The 21,440-nt window shown below is 36.8% G+C and overlaps 2 protein-coding genes across 3 annotated transcripts in view; one reads left to right on the top strand and one right to left on the bottom strand.

Moving 5' to 3' along the window:
- LOC145986493 (cationic amino acid transporter 4) overlaps positions 1-296 on the bottom strand; it is a 46,519-nt gene extending 46,223 nt beyond the window's left edge. Inside the window, exon 1 of the mRNA XM_083120567.1 lies at positions 36-296. The gene's annotated coding sequence lies outside the window, so the exon portion shown is untranslated. The remainder of the gene's footprint in view (positions 1-35) is intronic.
- Pym (partner of Y14 and mago) lies at positions 77-17,486 on the top strand. 2 transcript variants are annotated; one of them, XM_083120569.1, is made up of 4 exons: positions 77-345; positions 6,786-6,882; positions 13,744-13,886; positions 17,151-17,486. In XM_083120569.1, exons 1-4 carry the CDS (start codon positions 264-266, stop codon positions 17,471-17,473), a joined length of 645 nt encoding a protein of 214 aa, XP_082976695.1. In that variant the 5' UTR covers positions 77-263; the 3' UTR covers positions 17,474-17,486. The 2 variants fall into 2 exon arrangements, with proteins under 2 accessions (XP_082976695.1, XP_082976696.1); XM_083120570.1 differs by lacking the exon at positions 77-345 and adding an exon at positions 6,347-6,383.
- Positions 17,487-21,440: the final 3,954 nt, after the last annotated feature.

Raw genomic sequence — 21,440 nt, forward strand, 5'->3', positions numbered from 1 at the left:
AACAACATGCAGTAAACATACAGCATAATACTCACAAATCGAACGCAGCTTGTCCTTGGTAGACGCTAGTTTGTTGTCGTCAGCGGAAATGCAGATTTAAGTGCGAAGCCTCGAAGCACTTCCTTCCAGCGTCCACTCCCGCCAACACAACCATGAATCGAAGATCCAGCTGTCTGCCCACGAAAACATAGTTTATCGATTTCCGAGTTTCCACTTTAGGCGGCAGAGGGCTTCGTACTTCCGCTGAAGTTCGCTCAAAAGAGATGCCGACGCATCGTGATCAACTGGTTTCCCGTTCGATTCTCAGCGGGAATAACTTCAGAAGTTCAGACCAGGTCTCCAACTGTGAGTACAGTCTCGATCTTATCCAGATACAGATTCCAATCCAGATATTTACATTTATTTTATATTTAAAATACTGTCATTCATCCTAAAACAAAAGAAACTTTAAAAAGTTGAATAAATTTATTTATTATTTCTTTACTTTGACCTGACAATCCATGCTGTATCTTTCCTTACATTTATTTAGTATATGTACAGTCAGGACAAAACTACTGTAACGGAATCGTTAGAGCACACCCAATAAGTTCTTTTAATTTAAATTCCTTTTTGCGGACGAGCCAGACCAGGTAATGGTAAACATTTAAAGGCCATTCACGATGCAAGTTTGTTTATAATGATAAGGTGTAAGTTGTGGGAATTTCCCCGTGTTTTTCAGAAAGTCCCTAACCTAACCGACAATTTACACTTGACTGTTCCAGTTAGATCATACCTACAATTTTACAATCACTTTCATTATATCTTAAAGGCCGCGCTGGACCATTGTCCCGCGGCCGCGTAGTCTTTTTCGAAAATTTCTCCCCTTCTTAAAGACCGTAATTATATCCCGAATTCTGAAAAAAAATATGTGAATCTGAAAACATTCAAACGAATTTTTGTGTGCTTTGCTCTCGATGTTGTGTAGATATTTGTGATAGAAAATAGGTTTACTGTGCCATGAAACTATCGCAAATAGGCTATCTTGGCCAGTGGTAGGGGGAGGGGTAATTGCACCCCTCAACCTTCGATGGAAACCAATTCTGGGGGGGGGGCAAACAATGAAGTAAAGAAAAAGCAAGGCTAAGCAGAATCTAAGAATAGCAGGACAAAATGATACTCAAGATGGAATTAGTTTTCAAATATTTCTTGCATTTTTCTTCAAGACGACCAAGAGCACCTGCAGGAGGGGCACAGAAGGGCAATTCCCCCCTCTCGAATTCAAATTTTATGCAAATAAAAATACGTTTCGTAAAATTTTCTTGCTCGCTTTGCTGTCTTACAGTCTTATCAAGTTTATAGCCGGTAGCTAGGGGCCGGCGGGAATCGGACCTGGGCACAGAATGATCTACATGTAAATGAAAAAAGTTGTAAAGGAGAAAATGCCATGGCGCCCCGTGAAATTATTTACGCCCTATTAAACCAATATGGTTTTCAGTTTGCAAAAATTAGATCTAAAAAAGTTCTTGCTCGCAATGCATTGTAAATTACAGAGAGAGAAGTAAGACCTTCAGACTGTTGCTGCTAAACAGTTTTAAATGCATGGACAATTGTTTTGAGGAAATGTAGCACACACATGTGAGAAAAAATGTACCTCATTTTTGCTGTTGGTCGGTTATGAGGTGGATGAATTGATTATATAATGTATTTAAATAGCACATATAGAGTGTATATTAAAGAATCATTGAATACGTTCACAATTTAGTGTTAACATGTTGCATGTGTATTCTCTTACTTTACGTTGCGTCATGTTGCATATGTGAAAAACATACGTTCTACATGAAAATGTACAAAAAGAATTATATTCGTCATTTTTGTCTTTCAAAAATACAGTTTGTGTGCTTGTTTTCCATTATTAGCTAATGTGAAATTGAAAGTATTGAAAAAATACCAGGAAAAATCCCAATAATAATAATAATAATAGTATATGCCATTAATAATGACAATCACGTTTATCCTCCTAGTACTTCACCCCCCCCCAAAAAAAAATCGTGGTTGCGCCTCTGATCTAGGTAACAGAAAGAGCAAATCACAAGGAGAATCGCTGGAATGCTATGCCCGCATTTTACTTTGAAATACACTTATTGTTCAGTGACGTGCACAGAGGAGTAGCGAGTCTAACAGTGATAGATCAATAAGTCTCACATCTCTAATTATTTTCAAATCGCAATGTTTATTGTCTTGTCGAAGCCACAGTTCATAAGCGACTTCTCACCCCTTGGTGCCCTCAGCAGGCAGGCTGGAAGGAGCTACTCTATCAGGCTTTTCGACCGCTTGATCAGTTTCAGGTAGAGACAGCCGCTGAAAGGAAAATGGAATATTTCCATCCCAGCCCCTCGCCTTCCACCCGCAGCTAGTCTTGGAACAGATAGAGGATTCATCTTCCTCGGTTTCCTTTTATTTCGTCCGAGATACTCGGGGGAGAAATTGCAATATTTACTTTCCACCATCAATTTTACACATTAGATTTATGTACAGTCACCGGCAATAAAAATGGGACACCTATATCCAGAAACCCTCGCTTCCCTACGGCTATAGCCAATTGTTAATGGCAACTTCTACCACCGCCGTAAAGTTAGGCAACACATGTATCGCCTTGCAGAGAAGCCAGTTTTTCGGGATCTTGTTGTCCCATTCTTATTGCCGGTGACTGTACAATAGCACGATACTCATGTGGCTTCAAGTCTGATTATTTATGAAATGAGAAAGTAAGTATTTTGTGTACGGACAAATTTCTGGAAAGAGTTTCTTCTTTTTGTAAGCATTACGTAAAAACGTGCATAGGCCGCAGCAGAATGTTTTTGACGGAGGTCAGGCTGCTGAAAAAGTATTTTTAATGTTAATATTGGCAGAAAAATGGTGAAATAAAAATATAATGACTTTCTTTTTTTTTTTAAAAAAAAAAAAGAGAATTAAGCCCGAATTTTGGTTATGACCCCTTGATATCCCTTTCGAGTTGGGATTTGTTAATTTAGCATCTCTGTTCTAGCTATTTAATTGCGAGAGTAAGAATTGATCTACAACAATACAAATGGATGCAAATTGTGACTAATTTTTTTAAGTGAAACTTTATAGAAGATTCAGTTACAGGAATTGCAGACATGGATACAGATAAATAAAATCAGTTCCATTGAAACAGCTAAATTATTTCGTATGTATTGAAACAACACTGCATTCTATGCATTTGTGTTTGGGGTTGGCGATTGCCCGCAATGCTTTAAAAATTACTCATTCCGTTGCTACCCCAAGCGCCGAGGTCACCGTATGTCACTGTTATAGCTAGAGTAAAAGCAGAAAGAATGAGTGGCAAAATAATAGACGTGGCATATATTTCCTTGGGGTAAAGTCACGAAAAAAAAAAATGCGAATTTGCGCTAAAACATAATTTCTTACTTGTTCACACGAGGCTGTAACGGTGCGATCGCCTCCTCTCCTCTTGGCGTCGACATTAAATTTTTATCATCTGAAACTTTGTCATGTGAGTTACTTAGGAAAGTTAGTAAATGGGATAAGTATTTTTAACGCTTTATTCATTCGTACAGAGTTTCTGTTGTTATTTTGTAATTTTATATGTTTAAAGGAAAGTACAATACAAAGTATTAAAAAGTATCAAGTGTTAGTATATAGAATAATAACATAGAAATATAAAATATTGTAATCCGAGGGAGAGAGCGTCAGCCCAACATGACAACAGCACACTGACTACCAGGGCCGGACTGGGACTGCCAAGAGGGCGGTGGCAATTTTTTTTAAGAGGGCGCCCGAAGAAATCGTTAATCGTAATGGCCGGCCTATCATTACACAGACCCGTAGATAGAATAAGCGGGACGTCACGGGTCGAAAATGCCGGCATCCCCGCGCCATGCCGCGCCGTCTGCAGTCACGCGCTTTCTCGAGCCAAATGAACGCACTGTAAATAACGGACATCTTTAGAAGTATTAATTGACTGCCACTGACCTTATCACTTACTACACAACAAATATGCACAATATTCAATCACATTGAATCTTCGGCCTAGAAAAGTTGTAGTCGGCGATTCTTCATTGATCGATTGATTTGATTTATTTTACAACTTTCCGCCTTCCCCCAATTAAAAGCATGACAATATTGTGTATTTATGGCGTTAATGACAAAACACAATGACCTTACTTTGAAAATACTTCAGTCTTACTGTTAAAGGATACTTTTATTGTAGGTATGTGTTTATTTAATACGTACATAATAACATCAAATTAACAGTAATCTCTTAACTTGAATTGCATCATGATTTTGCAATGTACTTAATTAGCAGCAGTAACTTCAATTAATCCAACTCTTTTAACGGCAGATGGAGGCACATAGAGGTTCGGATCCCATTATAAACTATTGGCTCAGTCCCGATTAGCTTTTCTGTGCATAAAGTGGACTTACAAATATTAACAGTTAACTCAAAGAAACAATGTAATCAGAAATAAGGTTTTGGAACTAATCAAAAGAGGATTTCCCGGTTTGGATACCCCCTACCACACAAGGCCGGAGCCCCGGTCAGTATCCCGGCCCTGAAGCCTGGTTTACATTGGCTGTGAAGACGAAAGAGTAGCTGGAGCGAGTATCTTAAAGCGAGCTACTCTCCTCGTGTAAACAACTGGGGAGAGTACTGGAGCCAGTACTCGCTCCAGTAGTCAGGACAATCGAGTGGACAGACTTGACAGGGTTGCTTCCTTCCCCATTGATTTGTTCACTCGCGCGTAAACTCGACAGATCACTCTATCAATGTAAACGCTTTCTGAGGAGAGTACAGAGTCTGTGCTGTCGTAGAGTGTTGTGAGTTTGCTTAAGTGTCCATGGAATTTGTGTCGATTATAGGAACAAACAAAACAAACTACGACCGTATGAGGCTATAAGTGCAGGAGATGGCACTTGATGTATTTGGCGTAGGAGAAGTAAAATTGCAAATAAAGAATGTACATTTTACGTACAACGGTACAACCAAGAACGATTGAAAATAGAAAAATTAAGGAAGTTAGTTTTCTTTCTAGACATGTTCTCTTCATTATTATATTCATTTCTCGTAAAAAAATGTATAAACCTTTTCAGAGTTGTTTTTTTTTTTTCTTAAACCGCCAACGACGTCGATGGGCACCAAACAGCACCAAACAGCTGCAGCCACTATCCCACGTTGGTAGAGTCGACTAGAAATCGTGTAAACAGCTACTCGCCATAGAAGGGTCGAGTCGAGAAACTACGGGTGACCGTGAGGCTCGCATTTTCGTGTTCTGCAGAAATTAACATGTGAATAGATTAGGCAGGTTATATTTAGTGCTGAGCGTAGCTTGTTCAGTAGACAATAAATATGTGACATCATAACATCACTGCTGAGTACTGACAGTCAGTGGCGTGCCCAAGGGCTGTTGGTGGACTCATAACTCACCCACCCCCTTTGACCCATCATTCCTAAGAAGATTGATTGGTTGATTGATTTGGTGTTTTAAGTCCACTTTATGCACAGTAAGACGAATCTGGACTGGACCTACAGTTTAAAGTGGGATCCGCTCACTATGCCAAGTGCCTCCACCGGGTATCCAACCCCAGAACCCCTTGATTAAAAGGTGACGACGCTACCACTGCGCCATCGGGGAGGCCCATTCCTAAGAAGAAGAACGTCAAAGGCAGGAAAATATAACAAAATGAGGACTGACTACTAAGGCTGTATCTAGATTCGGACAACTTCGATGACACTAGAAAGCGACGGGAAAGAACGTTATGGTTTAGATATCTTAGCATAAGTAGCATAAGATTGTTGGTGAAGGCTAGGGGTCTGCGGGATCCCAAAAAGTCGGGATATGGATTGGGAAAATAAATCCCGTCCCGATCTCGACTTCGGGAAATGACTTCCCGACTTTTCGGGATCCCGAGCAGTCAGGAAATACCGAATAGTCATTTTAAAAAAGTTGTTAATTCTCGACGTTATCTGCATTGCAAGTGTCTGGAATTTATCGAAAATTGTTTGTTTTTATTCCAGAAATGCAAAAAAATCACTTAAGTTGAAAATGACATGTAGCATTCGAGATTTTCAGAGCTTAGGGAAATTTCGAATTTTTCCTGTCCCGAATGTAGGGATTAAAAAACATTCCCGTCCCGACCAAAAAAATTATTTCCCGCACACCCTTACTCAAGCCCTGGAAAACTGCAGAGAAGGTGAAAAGCACGGATGTTGGATGCGGCTTGTGCGATAAGTGAAATCGTGTTTGCATCTCGATCAGGTGCTCACAGACTATTGTCCGCTATTATCGTCTGTGCTATGATATGATTCTATATGCTGTGTCTTGTCTTCAAGATGGCGTCTGCGTACGTGAAGGATGATTCGGGTTTGTTTATCATTGTATATTAAAAATAAATATTTAAGCCTTTTCGTCGTTATTTGCGATTTGAATAATGGCATCAAGTTGTTACGAAATCGTTAATCATAAATCCTATGTTAAATATTATTTATGATAATAACGTCATTTTTAGAAGTATACACACAAAATATTCAAGCCAAGGATTGCATAAAAATCAAAACAACACATCCTTTAATTCTAATTTCCATTGCATAAATATTGTGATTGTGTATAAGCTAGGAACGTTGATTCCAATAACAAAAGGGGGAAATTCCAGAAACAGGAAGGCCCATTATTTAAAAACAAAAATTCTGAATACCATTATTTTTACGTAATTTTGTTTGTGTAAGCTTGGAAATTTCCTTACTATATAATATGTTTTGTTTTTAGGTGCTACATTTATCCCTGCTAGTCAACGTCCTGATGGGTCATGGAGAAAACCTAGGCGTGTTAGGGATGGCTATGTACCCCAGGAAGAAGTTCCACTGTAAGTGCACTGTAAAAACTTTCATGAATAAGTAATTGGCTGCATCGTGAAATCCTCCACCCTCGATTTCTAGCACATTTCAAATTTTTTTGTCCAAAATGAAGTTTCTTCTAAGAAAGAGTGTTTTTAACTAGCGCGGAAGCACATTTGTGTAACAGTTTTATACATCGGAGACACATTTCTTCAATTTTACACAAGAAACTACTTACGAAAATGAGTTTCTCCAAGGTTTACAACGTTCGTCGAGGTATTTTCTTGGTAAAAATTTGCTATCCGTCGGACACCTAGAACTTCTTCGTTTCGTCAATTTTTGACACGTACTTATCTGCTTCACGGAACATTCCTTAATGTGTATTGACGTTTTTTTGATCAAAGTAATTGCAATTTTAAACATTACGAGTATTTCTCTCCCGTAGTATTTTCGCTTGACTGAGACACAATATAGTGCGTACACTTTCCTACATAATCACGCTTCGTGCTTGTCTTTTGTCGATTTTTATTCGTTATGCAGTGTTTCAACCTTCGGAACCCAAGAAATACCCGTGAACAAAGCTCATCTGATCCAATTTTTTTTTAAAACTTTTTCGCATTGTTTTATGAAGAAAATTGTAATGTTTCGTGGTGCTATCCGTGAATGGTTTTTGGGGCTATCCGTCCCGGAATCTGTGGGAAATTTAAATTAAAAAATGATTTTCGTTTGAAATTTTTGAGTCCAAATTTTCCACAGATTCCAGGCTCCGTCCCTGGGGTAATTGACCTACCGCCCCCTACCTCTGCTCCGTCTACCCAGCTATCTCCCTGTCAAATGCATGTTAGAAATTGGCCGGAGTCACCTGCCCTCAAATGAGCCCCAATCTTTTAAATTTGAAGAAATCCATTTCCAGGATACAGAAAACTTACCTGAATTTCACCATGCATCCACGACATGCCATATTAGGCATATACCCACAGTCAATTCCTTCTAACGAGTAGCTTACATTCACTGCCACATTCTCGACATTCCTTTCCTTTCTTCACGATCCCCTGTTCAATTAAATTAAAAAATCCACTGGATCTTCCACACCCGGTACGAATTTCACCACACATCTACGACATGTTTCTAACTTTCGTTGCAAACACTGGATACCCAATGAACATGAACAAAACACAATCACGACACGTGATGATGTATGAAGGTGTACGCGCCAAAGGCTATTGTCCATCGGAGAATTAATTTTCAACAAAGAACATGAATTTACGCTATGAAGCATTCCCACATCACACAAAACACCTTCCAGATGTTAGACATTGCTACAGGAAGTTATTACCGTAAGTAGTTTCTTGTGTAAAAATGAAGAAATCTGAATAGTAAATTAGTACCATTTTCTTTCATCGTGGAATATATTTGACCAGGAAATCATGTATTTTTCAAGAGAAATATCTCATTGACGCACAATTGCCATTGCTTTCATTTGCTTGCCCTACGACAACCGGATGTTGCGTATGTTTGATGACGTAAGCCGCTGTCAGTGTTTCAAACACCCCCCCCCTTTTTTTACTATGCTTGTCTAACGTAACCAAACCTAACCTAAAAAAAAAGGTAAAGTTTTCCCCTGTGCTAAGCACCATGACATGAAGGCGTATAGCGGGTGTGGGGGTAACGCCCCACACTTTCTTGATCCGGTCGTGAGTGGGGGTGATGTGATCAGCATCACGCCCCTGACTGCCTTTACCCCCCAGGGTTTCCCCCAGGTACCCATGTTATTCGACGCTGGGTGGGCGCCGGGGCCGCTTCCAACGTTAGAAAAGTTCCCGGATTTGAACCGGCCGGGGATCGAACCCGGGACCTAGAGCATGGTAGTCAGACGCGTTACCGACTGAGCCACCGCAGCCTAACCATATCAGAAATTGTTCATGGGGCTATCGGTCAGCTACCATAACGGTTTGTGGGGCTATCTGTGTATGGTTCATGAGGCTATCCATCAGTTACCCGTGCATAATGTACAATTTGCACAAGTGACGAACACGATAGTAGGTCTTTTTCGGTGAAGGATGTTGGAAACACTGCATGCCCACTACGGAAGTCAGATTTGCCCACCATATTCTGTGTTATGGAAGCGAAAAAAGGAGTCAAAGAAATTACTCTCTATGTGAAAAATTGTGTTTTTTTTGTGTGTAAAAAGCATTATGGCACCTTGAACTATGTTCCGCAATACACAATTGGTAAGTACGAGCCATGCGAAACACAAAATATCCGATTTTAATGTGTCTCCGATCTATGAAACTGGTACCGACATTTTTAGAGATCTGCGTGCTACGAAACTTACATTTTTGTAATATTAAAATTCCTTGCCTACATAATGTCATTACGATTTTTCAGGGCTTCCATAATGGATTCATGTCACAGGCGCACACCTACACATTTTTTTTTCTTATGAATGACTTGTGGAATGGGATAATTTGCAATATGTTATTTGTATGATGTATTGGCATGTAGGAGATTTTACAGATTGGAATTGATTTGTGTGACATCCAGTTCAGAAACGAAGCAGAACTAAAGATGAGGTTGACAGACATTCAGCGCATGAAGGATATAGAGGACATGCCTTTAAAGGGACTCGAGAGAAAAAGGCGGGTAGCCGGAGCGGAGCTAGGCGGGCCACGGTAGCGGTAGGTCAATTACCCCAGGGGCGGAGCCCAGAATCAGGGGGCAATTTTTATGAATTTTTTTGTTTAGCCCTGAAAAAGCGACTGTTATATATCCATCGGTACGGGTGGCTGCAAGTAGACTTCCACCTCGCAACTTTAAACGGCTGTATCTCCACTTTCAACAGCTCTACACTCGTAAATATTTGTTTCCGCGCTCGAGAATTTTGTTTTTCACAATTTGCAACACACAATCTTCCTTTCCAAAAAAATTCCCTCGCGAAATCGAGAATGGAGGATTTCACGATGGACCCAAGTATTTTTTTTTTCATACTGTTTTGAGTTCTTAGAAAACATCTGGATTATAGAAATAATTTGCAAATTCTGTAACTTTCCATGAATGTCTACAACAAAGGACATTTTGAATTCTACGTAAAAGGAAATAAAGTTAGTTCGGTAAAGGCTCCGATTCTTTAATGATTTTTTCAGTCTTCTAGGACAGAGACTGATTACCACGGAATGGTAATGATTGTCACACTAAATTTGAACCTTCTTGAAAGTAATTGGCACTGTTTGGATTTCCAAAAGCTGGTGTTTGTGGTCGAAAATAAAAACTTTAAATTTACCTTACACAAGTATCCGTGCTTTTCATGGACAAGGCATTATTCATTCATAGAAAAAAGAGGAAATATCGTAGACTAGTAGGAATGATTGTGGAAGTAAATTGGAAGCTTCATGAAAGTAATTAGTACAGTTTGCTGGTCGGAAAAATCCAATTTATAGAAAAGTGTTCTAAGAGGAATGTAGCGCAAATATCCCTGGCATGCATTGATGAGGCCTTCCACACACAAGCTACTAATGTTATTCCCTGGTTCCGGGGGTGGGGGGGGGGGTCTAAGCACACCTAAGTCAAGTGCCATGTTTCGTCTACTGATGTCAGGTTAAATGCTTTCGTTGTTAGGCTAAATGTATTGTTGTTTATGTTAAGAGATTTTGACATAACAAGCCTAACCTAACCACGAAAGCATTCCACGCTTGCGTCAGAAGGTGAAATATGGTATTTGACTTACATATGATGAGTCACATCCATAACAACTAAATACAGCAGTTAACGAATAGCTGGTAGCAAATACAAAATTGTATAGGAGTATATGGCAGTGGAAAACCATTCTCAAAAACATGCAGCAAGTAATTGCTAAAACTCCATAGTATTTACACTGACATAAATCGAAATTGAACCACATAAAAAATGTATTTGTAACATGATAAAATTGCAATTAAACAAATAAAACTTTGGCCATAAGTTTATGTAAATTAGCTTCCCTCATTATTATTATTATTAATATACTGATAGTATGTTATGAAAAGGCAAAGAGTCTGTGTTTCTCAGTAAGATTATGGTACAGAATAGCTTACATTCTTATATTGATTTTTTGTTACTTCATTGGCCAAAACGAGATGTCGTTGGCTTGATTCCTGGCAAGCGCACATTGCACAGTCATTCAAATTACAATTTAAACTATAGAACCAGTCCCGATTAGCCTATGTGATCATTAGAACTCTGATTTTTAGGTTCTAAAAAGTGTGCTTTTAGGTTCCTAAAATAGGTCCTAAAAATCTTAAGTTAGGCTCGAAAAATCTTGAAGTAAGTTAAAAAAACATAAAATAGTTCAAAATTCCTGAAAAATGCTGATTAGGCAATGAAAATGGGACACCTATATCCTGAAATCCGCATTATCTTGCATAACGTTATGTGTGTTTCCTAACCCTATGGCAATGGCAGAACTTACCATTGGAAATTTGCTATTAAAATCCACTCTTCGCCGTGTAGTTAGGCAAAAGTCTTCTATCATGTTATCCACAGTCAAACTCCGCAATTTTATCTGAGAGGATCATCTTATATGCTGAAAGTAACCGTTCAACAAAAACATAGTCAGTGGGTCAAACTTCAATGCTGAAATGTTAGTTTGCAAGGCGTGAATGCCTCAAAGCACGGATGTGATGTCAAAGTGAGCAAGACTACACAGATCAGACCACTTTGAATTGTACAGGTAACAGTGGCACCAGATATTTTGCTTTGTTTAGAGCTTTGAAAAATTGCCATGGACTTGGAGGAAGGGAAATGGACAGAGAGTACGTTTCAAACACGTTCGTCATTGAATTTTTTCGTGACCAAAGAAAGCAAATGCCCCTGTGAGACATAAAAATCCTGTAAAACCTTTAAAAATATATAAAAACCTAAAAAAAAGGCTTGATTTAGGTGCATAAACCTAAAATAGGTTCTAACAAGCCAAATAGGTTTTTTTAGGCACTATAAAACTTCATCAGCCGTAGCATTTTTTTTTTTAATTAACGCTGACATAACTTATTATTTCTTACATACCTGCAAAGGAAAAAAATAGGTTAAAAACCTAAACTCCGAGGTCTAGTGATCATTTAATAGCCTTAGAACAAACTTGACATACTTCTGGTGGCGAAGCTTGTTGAATGCCAACCCAAGGTCTCGCCACCAAATATTCTAACTTGAAGTCTTGATTTTTGTATGTGAGTGCCCCACCATGGGTTTCATCTAGTAGTCATTCATCCTCTTTATGATTATGATTAGCCAAAGAAGCAGAAAAGTTATGTAAAATAAGAAGAGAACAAATGCATTGAAAGTAGCTATCTTGAAGCTTAAATTCTCGGTGTAGGCTTGAAGTCTGGTTAATATCTTTGGAGTCCCATATCCAACTGTCAGCAGTTTACAGGATACACTCATTCATCTACAATTTTTTAAAATTTTTTATCATCATAATAAAAATCCATGGGAAAGGTGCGAAATATTTTTGTACAGCTTAATGTTGACAAAATATGCTTTAAAAAAATCTTTGTATGCATATTACACTGAGTATACATTTTCATTTTCATTTTCACAAAATGTCAAGCTTCATATTACATTTTCTTGAGACTATGTAGTAAGCATTCCATTTGGGAAATCCATTCACCTTGACAAAGGACGTATCCCCCTCGTCCCCCAAAAGACTTACTAAAAAAAACCTTCTAAAATTAAATAATGAAATAATAAAGTACTGAAGATATTCTTGTTGTTTAATCAAGGGTTATTTGTTTCTGCCAAATTTTGCCGACATTGACTACATGCAACCCAGATAATGAATACGTGCTGTTATATCATTACCCTTGTACCATCTTTTTACCTATTCATGTAATAAAAATACAATATTAATTAATAATACTATTTAGTATAATGATAATTATTTTAATTTAACATTATTATTATTTTGAGACATTTGGTTCAAACCCCTCCCCCCGAAATATATTTCTAAATACGTGCCTGACCTTGACAGATTTTTACGGTCTATCCCATGACATGCTGTTTTTACTCTCTGTTGATGCTCAATTAAATATTTCTTCTGAAGTAATTATGATATGCTTCTAGGTTAAGCTGGCAAGTTTGCAAAAGTAATAATACTGGTGATTTCTTTATTCTGTTACTGTAGTTATTGAAAACAGATCATGTGATGATTTACCTCTGTGTATGAGGTAAGAAGCATTTGTGCATACATAACATCTCAGACCTCACAAATATTTCCTTCCATGTAATGTAAAAGTTTTGTCGTCACTAATTCATTTATGTGCATTGTTTTGTTTCAAATATCTGGAGCCACCTCAGTGGCCAAGTTGTTAAGTTCTCAACTTGAACTTTCTTCACACCAAAGTTCCTGTTTTGAGTCCTGGCCAGACAAGGGTCATCAATTTTATCTAATGATCACTGATCCTCATATTTGCGATCAGCCAAGAGTGGCTGATGAAGTAAACTAAACACACAAAGGTATGTTATGAATATCTTCCCATTTGGTTCTCTTAAAATACTTTTTATTGCAAATAAGTTTCAGTGAGTGAAAAACATAGCATGTAGAACCACTCTTATCATTAAAAATGTGCATTTCTGTACCTTATAAATATTAGAATATGCCATAAAACATGTATTGAGGGTGGATGGATGTATCCTGCGTCCCTGCTAGGTGGTTGAATGCATCCACTCAAAATTGTGTATAAGATTTCTGTGTGATAGCCTCTAAATAAGATGTGTATATTGAGGCAAAGAGAGTTGCATATAACAAATTAATTAACAGTCATCTTTTATTAATAATGGCTTCATAAACATCTGTGTTTTACATTTAAATATAGACGATACTACTGTTTATGTGAAAGAGTTTTATTTATTTTTCCATCTAGATATGAAAGCAAGGGAAGGCAGTGGGCAAAAAATAAACCGCAATACCCTGTTGGATTGTCTCCAGAAGTGATTAATGCAGCTAAAGCTAAGAAAGAACAGCAGCAGAGGACAGTTATTCCTGGTTTAGTAGTGACAGAAGAAGGTGAGTTGCTTTTGAACATTATCATTTTTCTTTTTTCACTTAGGATGCAATATTGAAATCAATTTTGCAGTATTGAAATCAATCTAATAAAAGGGGAAATTTAAATGAAATTTTGTGTGCTAAAATTTACATGCAGACAAAATTTCAGTGTTCCCAAGATCGATTTATTTGGTTTGTTTTACTTTGCTTTGCTTCCACTTTTGGCCAATTGCATAGATGAGCATGAGTGCTATGATGAAACTGATGAAGGGACACACCCATGCGAAGGCAGGGATTTGAACCTGTCACCCCATGTTGTAGCGTGCTGTTCAAACCTTTCTAAGAAATATATGTGACTATTAAACTTTCGACGCCTCTCACCATTACAACTTTTTTTTTTTTTAATACGAGGTAAATGTGCCAGTGTTTGACCACTTAGTGACGCAAATCACTGTTTGTATTTTTTACATTGGACATTTAAATTACCTGACTTAAAAATAAAATGTTATCATAGAAATGAAACCTTCTTTTAACATTTCAAAGAATTTATTTCATTTGTTTCATTGCAAATTGTGGTCATAACTTGTGTTTTTCTAATGTGCAGAGAATGCACTGGTATTTGACACCCCCACAAGTGGACTGTGCTAGTAATCGATATACCATGTCCCAGTAATCGACACTATTTCTACTTTCTTGAAAAATAATACAAGCATTTTAAAAGTGAAGAAAAGCGTTGCTGCATGCATGAGGACATATAATAGCGACCATCCAAGTGCTAAAGGTTAGCTTCCACAATACACTCGATGGCCTTAAAATTTACCAAAGGAACGTTCTCTCATTTTCTGTAAACTCAGTTTTTGACGTGTAGTGTGGGGCGTTACCCCCACACCCCCTATACGCCTTCATGGCGTGGTGCTATGCACAGGGGAGCACTTTACTTTTTTTTTTTTTTAGTTAAGTACCCTGAGTCAGTGAACAACATCTAAACATGTTCACCAATCTTTGACAGATAATACACTAGTAATTGACAGGGAGTGGTCGAACACTGGATCCGAGTATTGTAGGAAGCTGAATTTTAGACCTGACTCATTTTCACTCCATTTATTTACCGTGTCCAGTATTTGACACGGGTGTTGAACTTTGGAGCCCTCATAATATGTATGTCCCAATGTTCGACATAGGGTTAAAAAACTTGTTAGTCAAAGTCTTTCATTTTAAACTCTCAAAAATATTAATGCATATACAAGCTCATTACATTGAAGTAATGGTGAAAACAAAAAAACCTGTCAAATACGTTGCACTTGCCTTCAATAAAATTGACAAAGAAAACAAGTTAAAATTTGTGCTACCAGCAATGTTAACTAGGTAGCAGAGGACACTGTCTTTGTAGTGTCCTCTGTTATCATGTCTATTGTTCACACAACAGAGGTCGGGAGTTGTACACTGTTGACAAATGTTTTCTTGTATTGCTAGACTTGTACATTGCCTTGTTTCTTGACTTTTAACAATGACTGGTCAATTACTAGTACATGGTCGAACACTGGGGCATTTACCATAATTGATGTTTGATTTCTTGACTTTTAACAATGATTGGTCAAATACTGGTATATGGTCGAACACTGGGGCATTTACCTTAATTGATGTTTAATTTCTTGACTTTTAACAATGACTGGTCAATTACTGGTACATGGTCAAGCACTGGGGCATTTACCTTTAATTGATGTTTAAATCTGGCCAGGGGGCAGCTAAGTTGTTTAACTTTTTTAATTTAATTGGATTCATTTTCGCTCACTATCCCTTTCACACACTGTCGGACACTTTCACTTCACTAAAAATACTGAACAATTAGACATACCAAGTTGAACCAGGAATTCTTACCTTGCGTTGTTTACAATTCCGCCACTCCAGTGTGGCACATCAAGAACCTCTGTTACCAACGCAACAACTAACATATAATTGGTGTTAAAACTCAAACAATATCTGATAAATGAATTGTGGATTTAAAAATTGTAAAATTCAATGCAACAAATTGAATTCTATCTCCAAGCAGAATTCATATGTAATTATAGATTTTCCACATGATTTTTAAGAAATATAAAAGTCAAAAATCCCCTGGTTATGTAAGTTGCCTTTGATATTTAGGCAATTTTAATTTTTACAAAAAAAAATTTCCAGAATATTTTATATGTCCATTTGCAATACTTGTGTGAATGGGGAGGAGTGGGTGAGAGAAAGGGATATATGTATATCTTTTCTTCAGGAAGAAAACTATAATGAAAAGTCTGGAGGGTCCTTTAGCCCTTTAGATGTATCTATTTACATAAATTTGGGAAGATGATATGTTCGTTCTTCTCAAGTAGGCAGAAAAGTATCTTTGTCATGAATTGCTTCTCCAACAGGTATTACAAATCGGTCAGAATTAGCGACGTCTCTCTTAAAGTTTTCAACTATGTCAACACAATGCAAAAGCTCCCATGTCGGGCCAAACAAAAATTGGCTCAACTAGTGTCTTATGACCACCATAGCTACACCCTACTGCCACCGAGATTTTTTCAAGCTTCTGCTCATATATCAATGTGGGCCACAATGTGCTTGGCTCGGAGCAAAAGTATGGAACAGCTGGGCATGCCGTGCAGTAATTAAGGTTGCCCTAAGCTTGAACTATTGAATCACCTTGTCCATAAATGTATTAATTTAACGATATTTTGGCGAAGCATGTGCTTTTTCTGAGGATAGAGGCATGTCAGGCTCTCCTCTTTGAGCTGCTACTGCTCTTAGTTTCACACCGATGCTTGAAAATTGTTCAAAATATTGATTAATATTAATGGGTGGGTATTCAACTCAAATTACAAGCATCAATTTATCAGAGCTGTGCCATAAAATATTCAAAAATTACATCAGAATATAAAAAATTCCTGTTATGTAATCACGAAATACATTTCTTTCATATTGCTACAGAGTCAATGTAAACTTCAAATTTTGCGTAACTTTAAAGATGATTTGAGTCCACAAGAGTGTTGCATGAACGATCAGAACGGCAGAAAGGTATCAGCCGAGGCCTACCCGATGGTGCAGTGGTAGCGTCATCACCTTGTAATCAAGGGGTCCCGGGTTTGATACCCGGTGGAGCCACATAGTGGTTCAGATCCACTTTAAACTGTAGGTTCTGTCCCGATTAGCCTTCCTGCACATAAAGTGGACTTAAATCAACAAGGTATCAGCCGAGATCGATACATCAGCATCGGTATCTGCTTATCCCTAGTTGTAAACTTTTCCATGTTTCAGGTTCATCTAAATCTTCAAAAAAGAAGAAAAAAAAGAAATCAAAGGCAAGTGGAGATGGCGATAACCTATCTGAAACATTAAACAAGGTGCAAATATCCCCTGAGCCAGACACAGACTCGAAGAAAGAACAGCAGCCAGTGGCGACAGACGCAGCTAAACGGTTGAGAAATTTGAGGAAAAGGCTAAAAGAAATAGAAGCATTAGAACAGAAGATTACATCGGGAGAGCTCAAGAATGCAGAGAAAGATCAATTAGAGAAGGTGAAGAGAAAAAGTGAGGTTGTGAGTGCAATTGAAGATCTTGAGTTTACTCTCGGAGAGTGAAATTTTGTGAAATGGACTGCAGCTGTCTTTTTAAGTACTGTAAAGAGAGGAGAGGAATGTGCAGCATCCCCCCTTGTGATTGTTGATCTCCCCCTAATGTAATTTATACACAGGTTATAGATGTATGTGTGTGTTGTAACTGCATTTACTGCAGTGTTAATCTTGTACTGTTTTATTTGGAAAATGTAAGTATGTGTTAATTCCTGCTATTTAGGCATCATGACTAATAATTATGAACTGAAGAGACTATATTGTGTAAATAGTTGATTTTTGTGTCTTACCCGTTTCTGTGGATTTTTCATAATTTTTACCATTAATTTTTGTGTGTGTATAATGTATATATATTTTGTAAATCATCATGCACTATATTTTATAAACATGACTTTGTGAATGTCTGAAAGGCATGGCATAATTATGAAAGAGAGAAAGTACTTAAAAAGTTCCAGGTTTTAACTTCTAATGTAAAAAATAAGAAAAGGAATGCTATATGTTATATATATATATATATATATATATATATATATATATATATATATATATATATATAACATAATTCAAGTAATGTGCTTTCCATGGCTACTGATTTATTTTCATTGTAAATTATCAGCTGAATGTACTTTACTTTCATTTATATTGCAGTGCATGCTGTTGCTGATAGCTTCGTAAGACAGCATAATTAATATTACTTTTTATAAACGAAGCCCCTGTAACTAGTCATGTTTCTGTATAGTTAAGTTTTCTGATGTTCTTAAGAATTATGATAACTTTTGGTATGAATTGACAATATGTTATTTGTAAACCAGAGTTTTCTCAGTAGTAACTTTCTTGTATTCCTGTATTGTAAGAGGGAAAGTGACATCATAAGTAAGGTGTCTTAGCAGATGTTATTTGTACAAAACCACCATATTTCATAATAATTTTATGATCATGACTGTACGTAATGTTGTAGGAGAGTGCAAATCAATGTTGTTGTTTTTTTAAATGAGATTTATTTGTTGATGCATGATATAGGCATGGCAACCTTGTGTTTATTTTTCTAATTTTACATAGCATCTGCAGTACTTTTTACTGAAGTGTTTTTTTTATTTTTTGATCACAATTATAAGTGAAAATAATTGTTTTCAGTAGAAATGTGGCATTAAAGTACACATCAGTTTTTCATCTTAGTAAATTGTGGAGATATTTTGCAAAGAATAAATTATAAATGTTAAAAGGGTAGGTTGAATCATTAAGCTCTCAGTGAGAATGTTGCAGATGGATAAGGTTTCGAGATACTTGTGGCGTAGTTTGGAGAAGGTGTTAGTTCTCAACTCTGTCTCACCACTGCAGGTTCCACATTCGAGTCTTGGTCAGGGCACAGATATTTGCTCCTTCATGCAGTTATTATTGATCTTCATTGCTGTGATTCACCTGATGAAGTAGAAATATAAAATACAAGATCTTTCTATCTAAACCTTGTGATGAGGAACTCAAATGGAAGTTTGGATGTAGAAGAAAAAATTTAAAATTTGCTTGAAACTTTAGTTAAATTTCTTTCTACTCAAAAAGAGGATAAAATAAACTGTTTGTGTTGCTACAACAATAAACTTTACAGTTTGAGGATATGATATATCCAGGATTCAAAAGGAAGGCTAGGGTAGGGTATTTGTCAGCAATATTTTGGATGGAATGCTATTTTCCAATTACATTTACATACTCGAGATCTTATTTTAATAGCTTGTAATCAAGAGATCCTGGGTTCATATCCCCATGCTTTGTATCCAATTACAAGGTATAGTTTCAGCTATAGCTGATCTAATTTTGCATAAGCTGAAGTTATAAAGGAAAAATGTAAAATACATATATAAACTGAAATAATTGCAATTCATCTTCATTTTGTTTCCAATGTTAGTAGTTGCTTTATAGCATGGAGCACAATTACAATCTCCGACACCTGTCCATAAAATAGGGGCCAAATCCTGTACATGGAAATTTATAATGCATTTGTTCTTATATTACATGCCAGTGACGTAGGGAAACTATTTCGCAGTTTATCTGAAAGAAATCTGTGTATTGGCACAATATTTTTTTTTTCAGGATTGCGTGAGGTATTTATTTCTGGTATCGTTATAATAGTCTTCTATTTGGTAATTGCTTTTGTGGGTGTCAAATAGAATGTGTTTGTGTGTGTAAGAGAGAGAGAGTTCCATATGAGATGGAAGGAATGAATTAAGTTTGGAGGATTGGAATAGTTTGTTTGTATAGTTTTCATATTTCAAATCAAGGTAAGGTTGTATTTAGAATCATATTTTTTTTTTTGGGTAGATATTAAATACTTGAAAATTTGCACAGCATGTAAACACAAATAAATTGTAACTGTTGTATTTCTACACAAGAACTGTAAAATATGTTATATTTTAATATCTGATGCTCATGAAACATTGTGATTTATTACTCTTTTATGTGTGTGTTCTTGCTTTCGGCTATTTAATATATACTCGGATAAGAATACATAATTTTCGTACGATTTGAAGATTAAGCACTCATAACTCTTAGTGTTTATGACAGTGGTTATTAGCATGCAGAGTTAATTGATTATTATCTATTCTGTTGTCTAGTGCTTCTACTCACACATATTCTAACATTACATTTAGAGAGAACTACTCGTCTCTCGTCTTTGGGTGAACAACTTATTTTTGCTTGATAATGCAGTAGCCTTCTAGTCAAGGGGTCCATTGGATACCCAGTGGAGGCAGATAGTGATTTGGATTCCACTTTAAACTGTATGTCCAGTCTCGATTAGCCTTGCTGTGCACAAAGTGGATTTAAGACCAAACTCAAAACCAACCAGAAAAAAATATTTTACTACAAATCCATTGTACTAACCAACTACTTGGTGTCTCCTGGAATTTTGAACTACCTTTTGGTCCATATAAGTTATTGCTTGAATTCTACACTGGGAAGACAATAGGGTTTTGAGCCATAGCTATGAAGACTGCTTCTTCGATTTTTCTCAGTTTCCAGTTTGGTTTGGTGTACTATTATGTTGTTACATTGAATTCTATGCAATTCATTCCATGCATGTTAGTGAAGCACTCTTCTACAGTGTTTAATTTTGTGTATAAATGCAGCACATCTAATTGTTAACATATGTTAATCTGCCCAAGGCTCATGTTTCGGATGTTGTTCAAGTCCAGTTAGTTTCTTCCATTTTAATACATTTGTGGCTAATATACGTATATCAGCATTCCACGAAATGTGGCCCTACTCCATGTATATAACAAAATTAATCAATATGGAAATTATTATTGATTTTAATTGCATTAAAGTTTCAATGTTTGTGAATTTTGCATATTTATTCAATAAAAATTGTTAGCATATATGCTTCAGAGACAAATAAAATCAAGCTTTGCTACAATTTTAAAAAATCGCACACGCCACACATTTCTGTTAATGCTTCTCATGCATTCATGTCATCACACTCAAGTAATTTTCATTTGTTAGCAAACAACACAAGTACTTCATAATTCTATGACATCAATTCATTATTATTTTAATCCATTCGCATGTCTAGAACATTACATTTTACGGTGTGAATGTTACACACAATGCTGGAATGCCCCATCAAGTTGAGTAACAAGCATACTGCAGTAAGGTGACTTTGATACCCAAAACAAGGAAAGCAGCATGTAATATTAAAAGGAACTGTATTTAGTTGATGTATTTTGCTGCTGCAGGAATGAGAAAGATGCTGTCGAAAAATTCAGAGCAGACTAGTTCATTACATTTTATTTTTTTTAAAGTCGTCATCTCTTAAAGAAATACATTTGTGTCAAATTTGGCACGTCTGTGACATTTCCCTAAAGTACGAACTTGACAAAATGAATGTTATGAATAAGTGCACTAATTTTTCTTCATCTGCTGTAATCTCTAGTGTCAGCATTAGTTGAAATGTAGGTGTTAATTTCTTGTGCTAAGTAGTTTATAT

This window comes from Lepisma saccharinum, chromosome 4, assembly GCF_977018435.1.
Source record: "Lepisma saccharinum chromosome 4, izLepSacc3.1, whole genome shotgun sequence".
NCBI lineage: Eukaryota > Metazoa > Arthropoda > Insecta > Zygentoma > Lepismatidae > Lepisma > Lepisma saccharinum.

Bases quoted from the DNA above. Each gene is read 5' to 3' on its own strand.
- Pym (XM_083120569.1), top strand. From the start codon at position 264: ATGCCGACGCATCGTGATCAACTGGTTTCCCGTTCGATTCTCAGCGGG. The intron at 6,883-13,743 runs GTAAGTGCACTG...TTTTCCATCTAG, and splicing joins CCCCAGGAAGAAGTTCCACT to ATATGAAAGCAAGGGAAGGC. The intron at 13,887-17,150 runs GTGAGTTGCTTT...TCCATGTTTCAG, and splicing joins TTTAGTAGTGACAGAAGAAG to GTTCATCTAAATCTTCAAAA.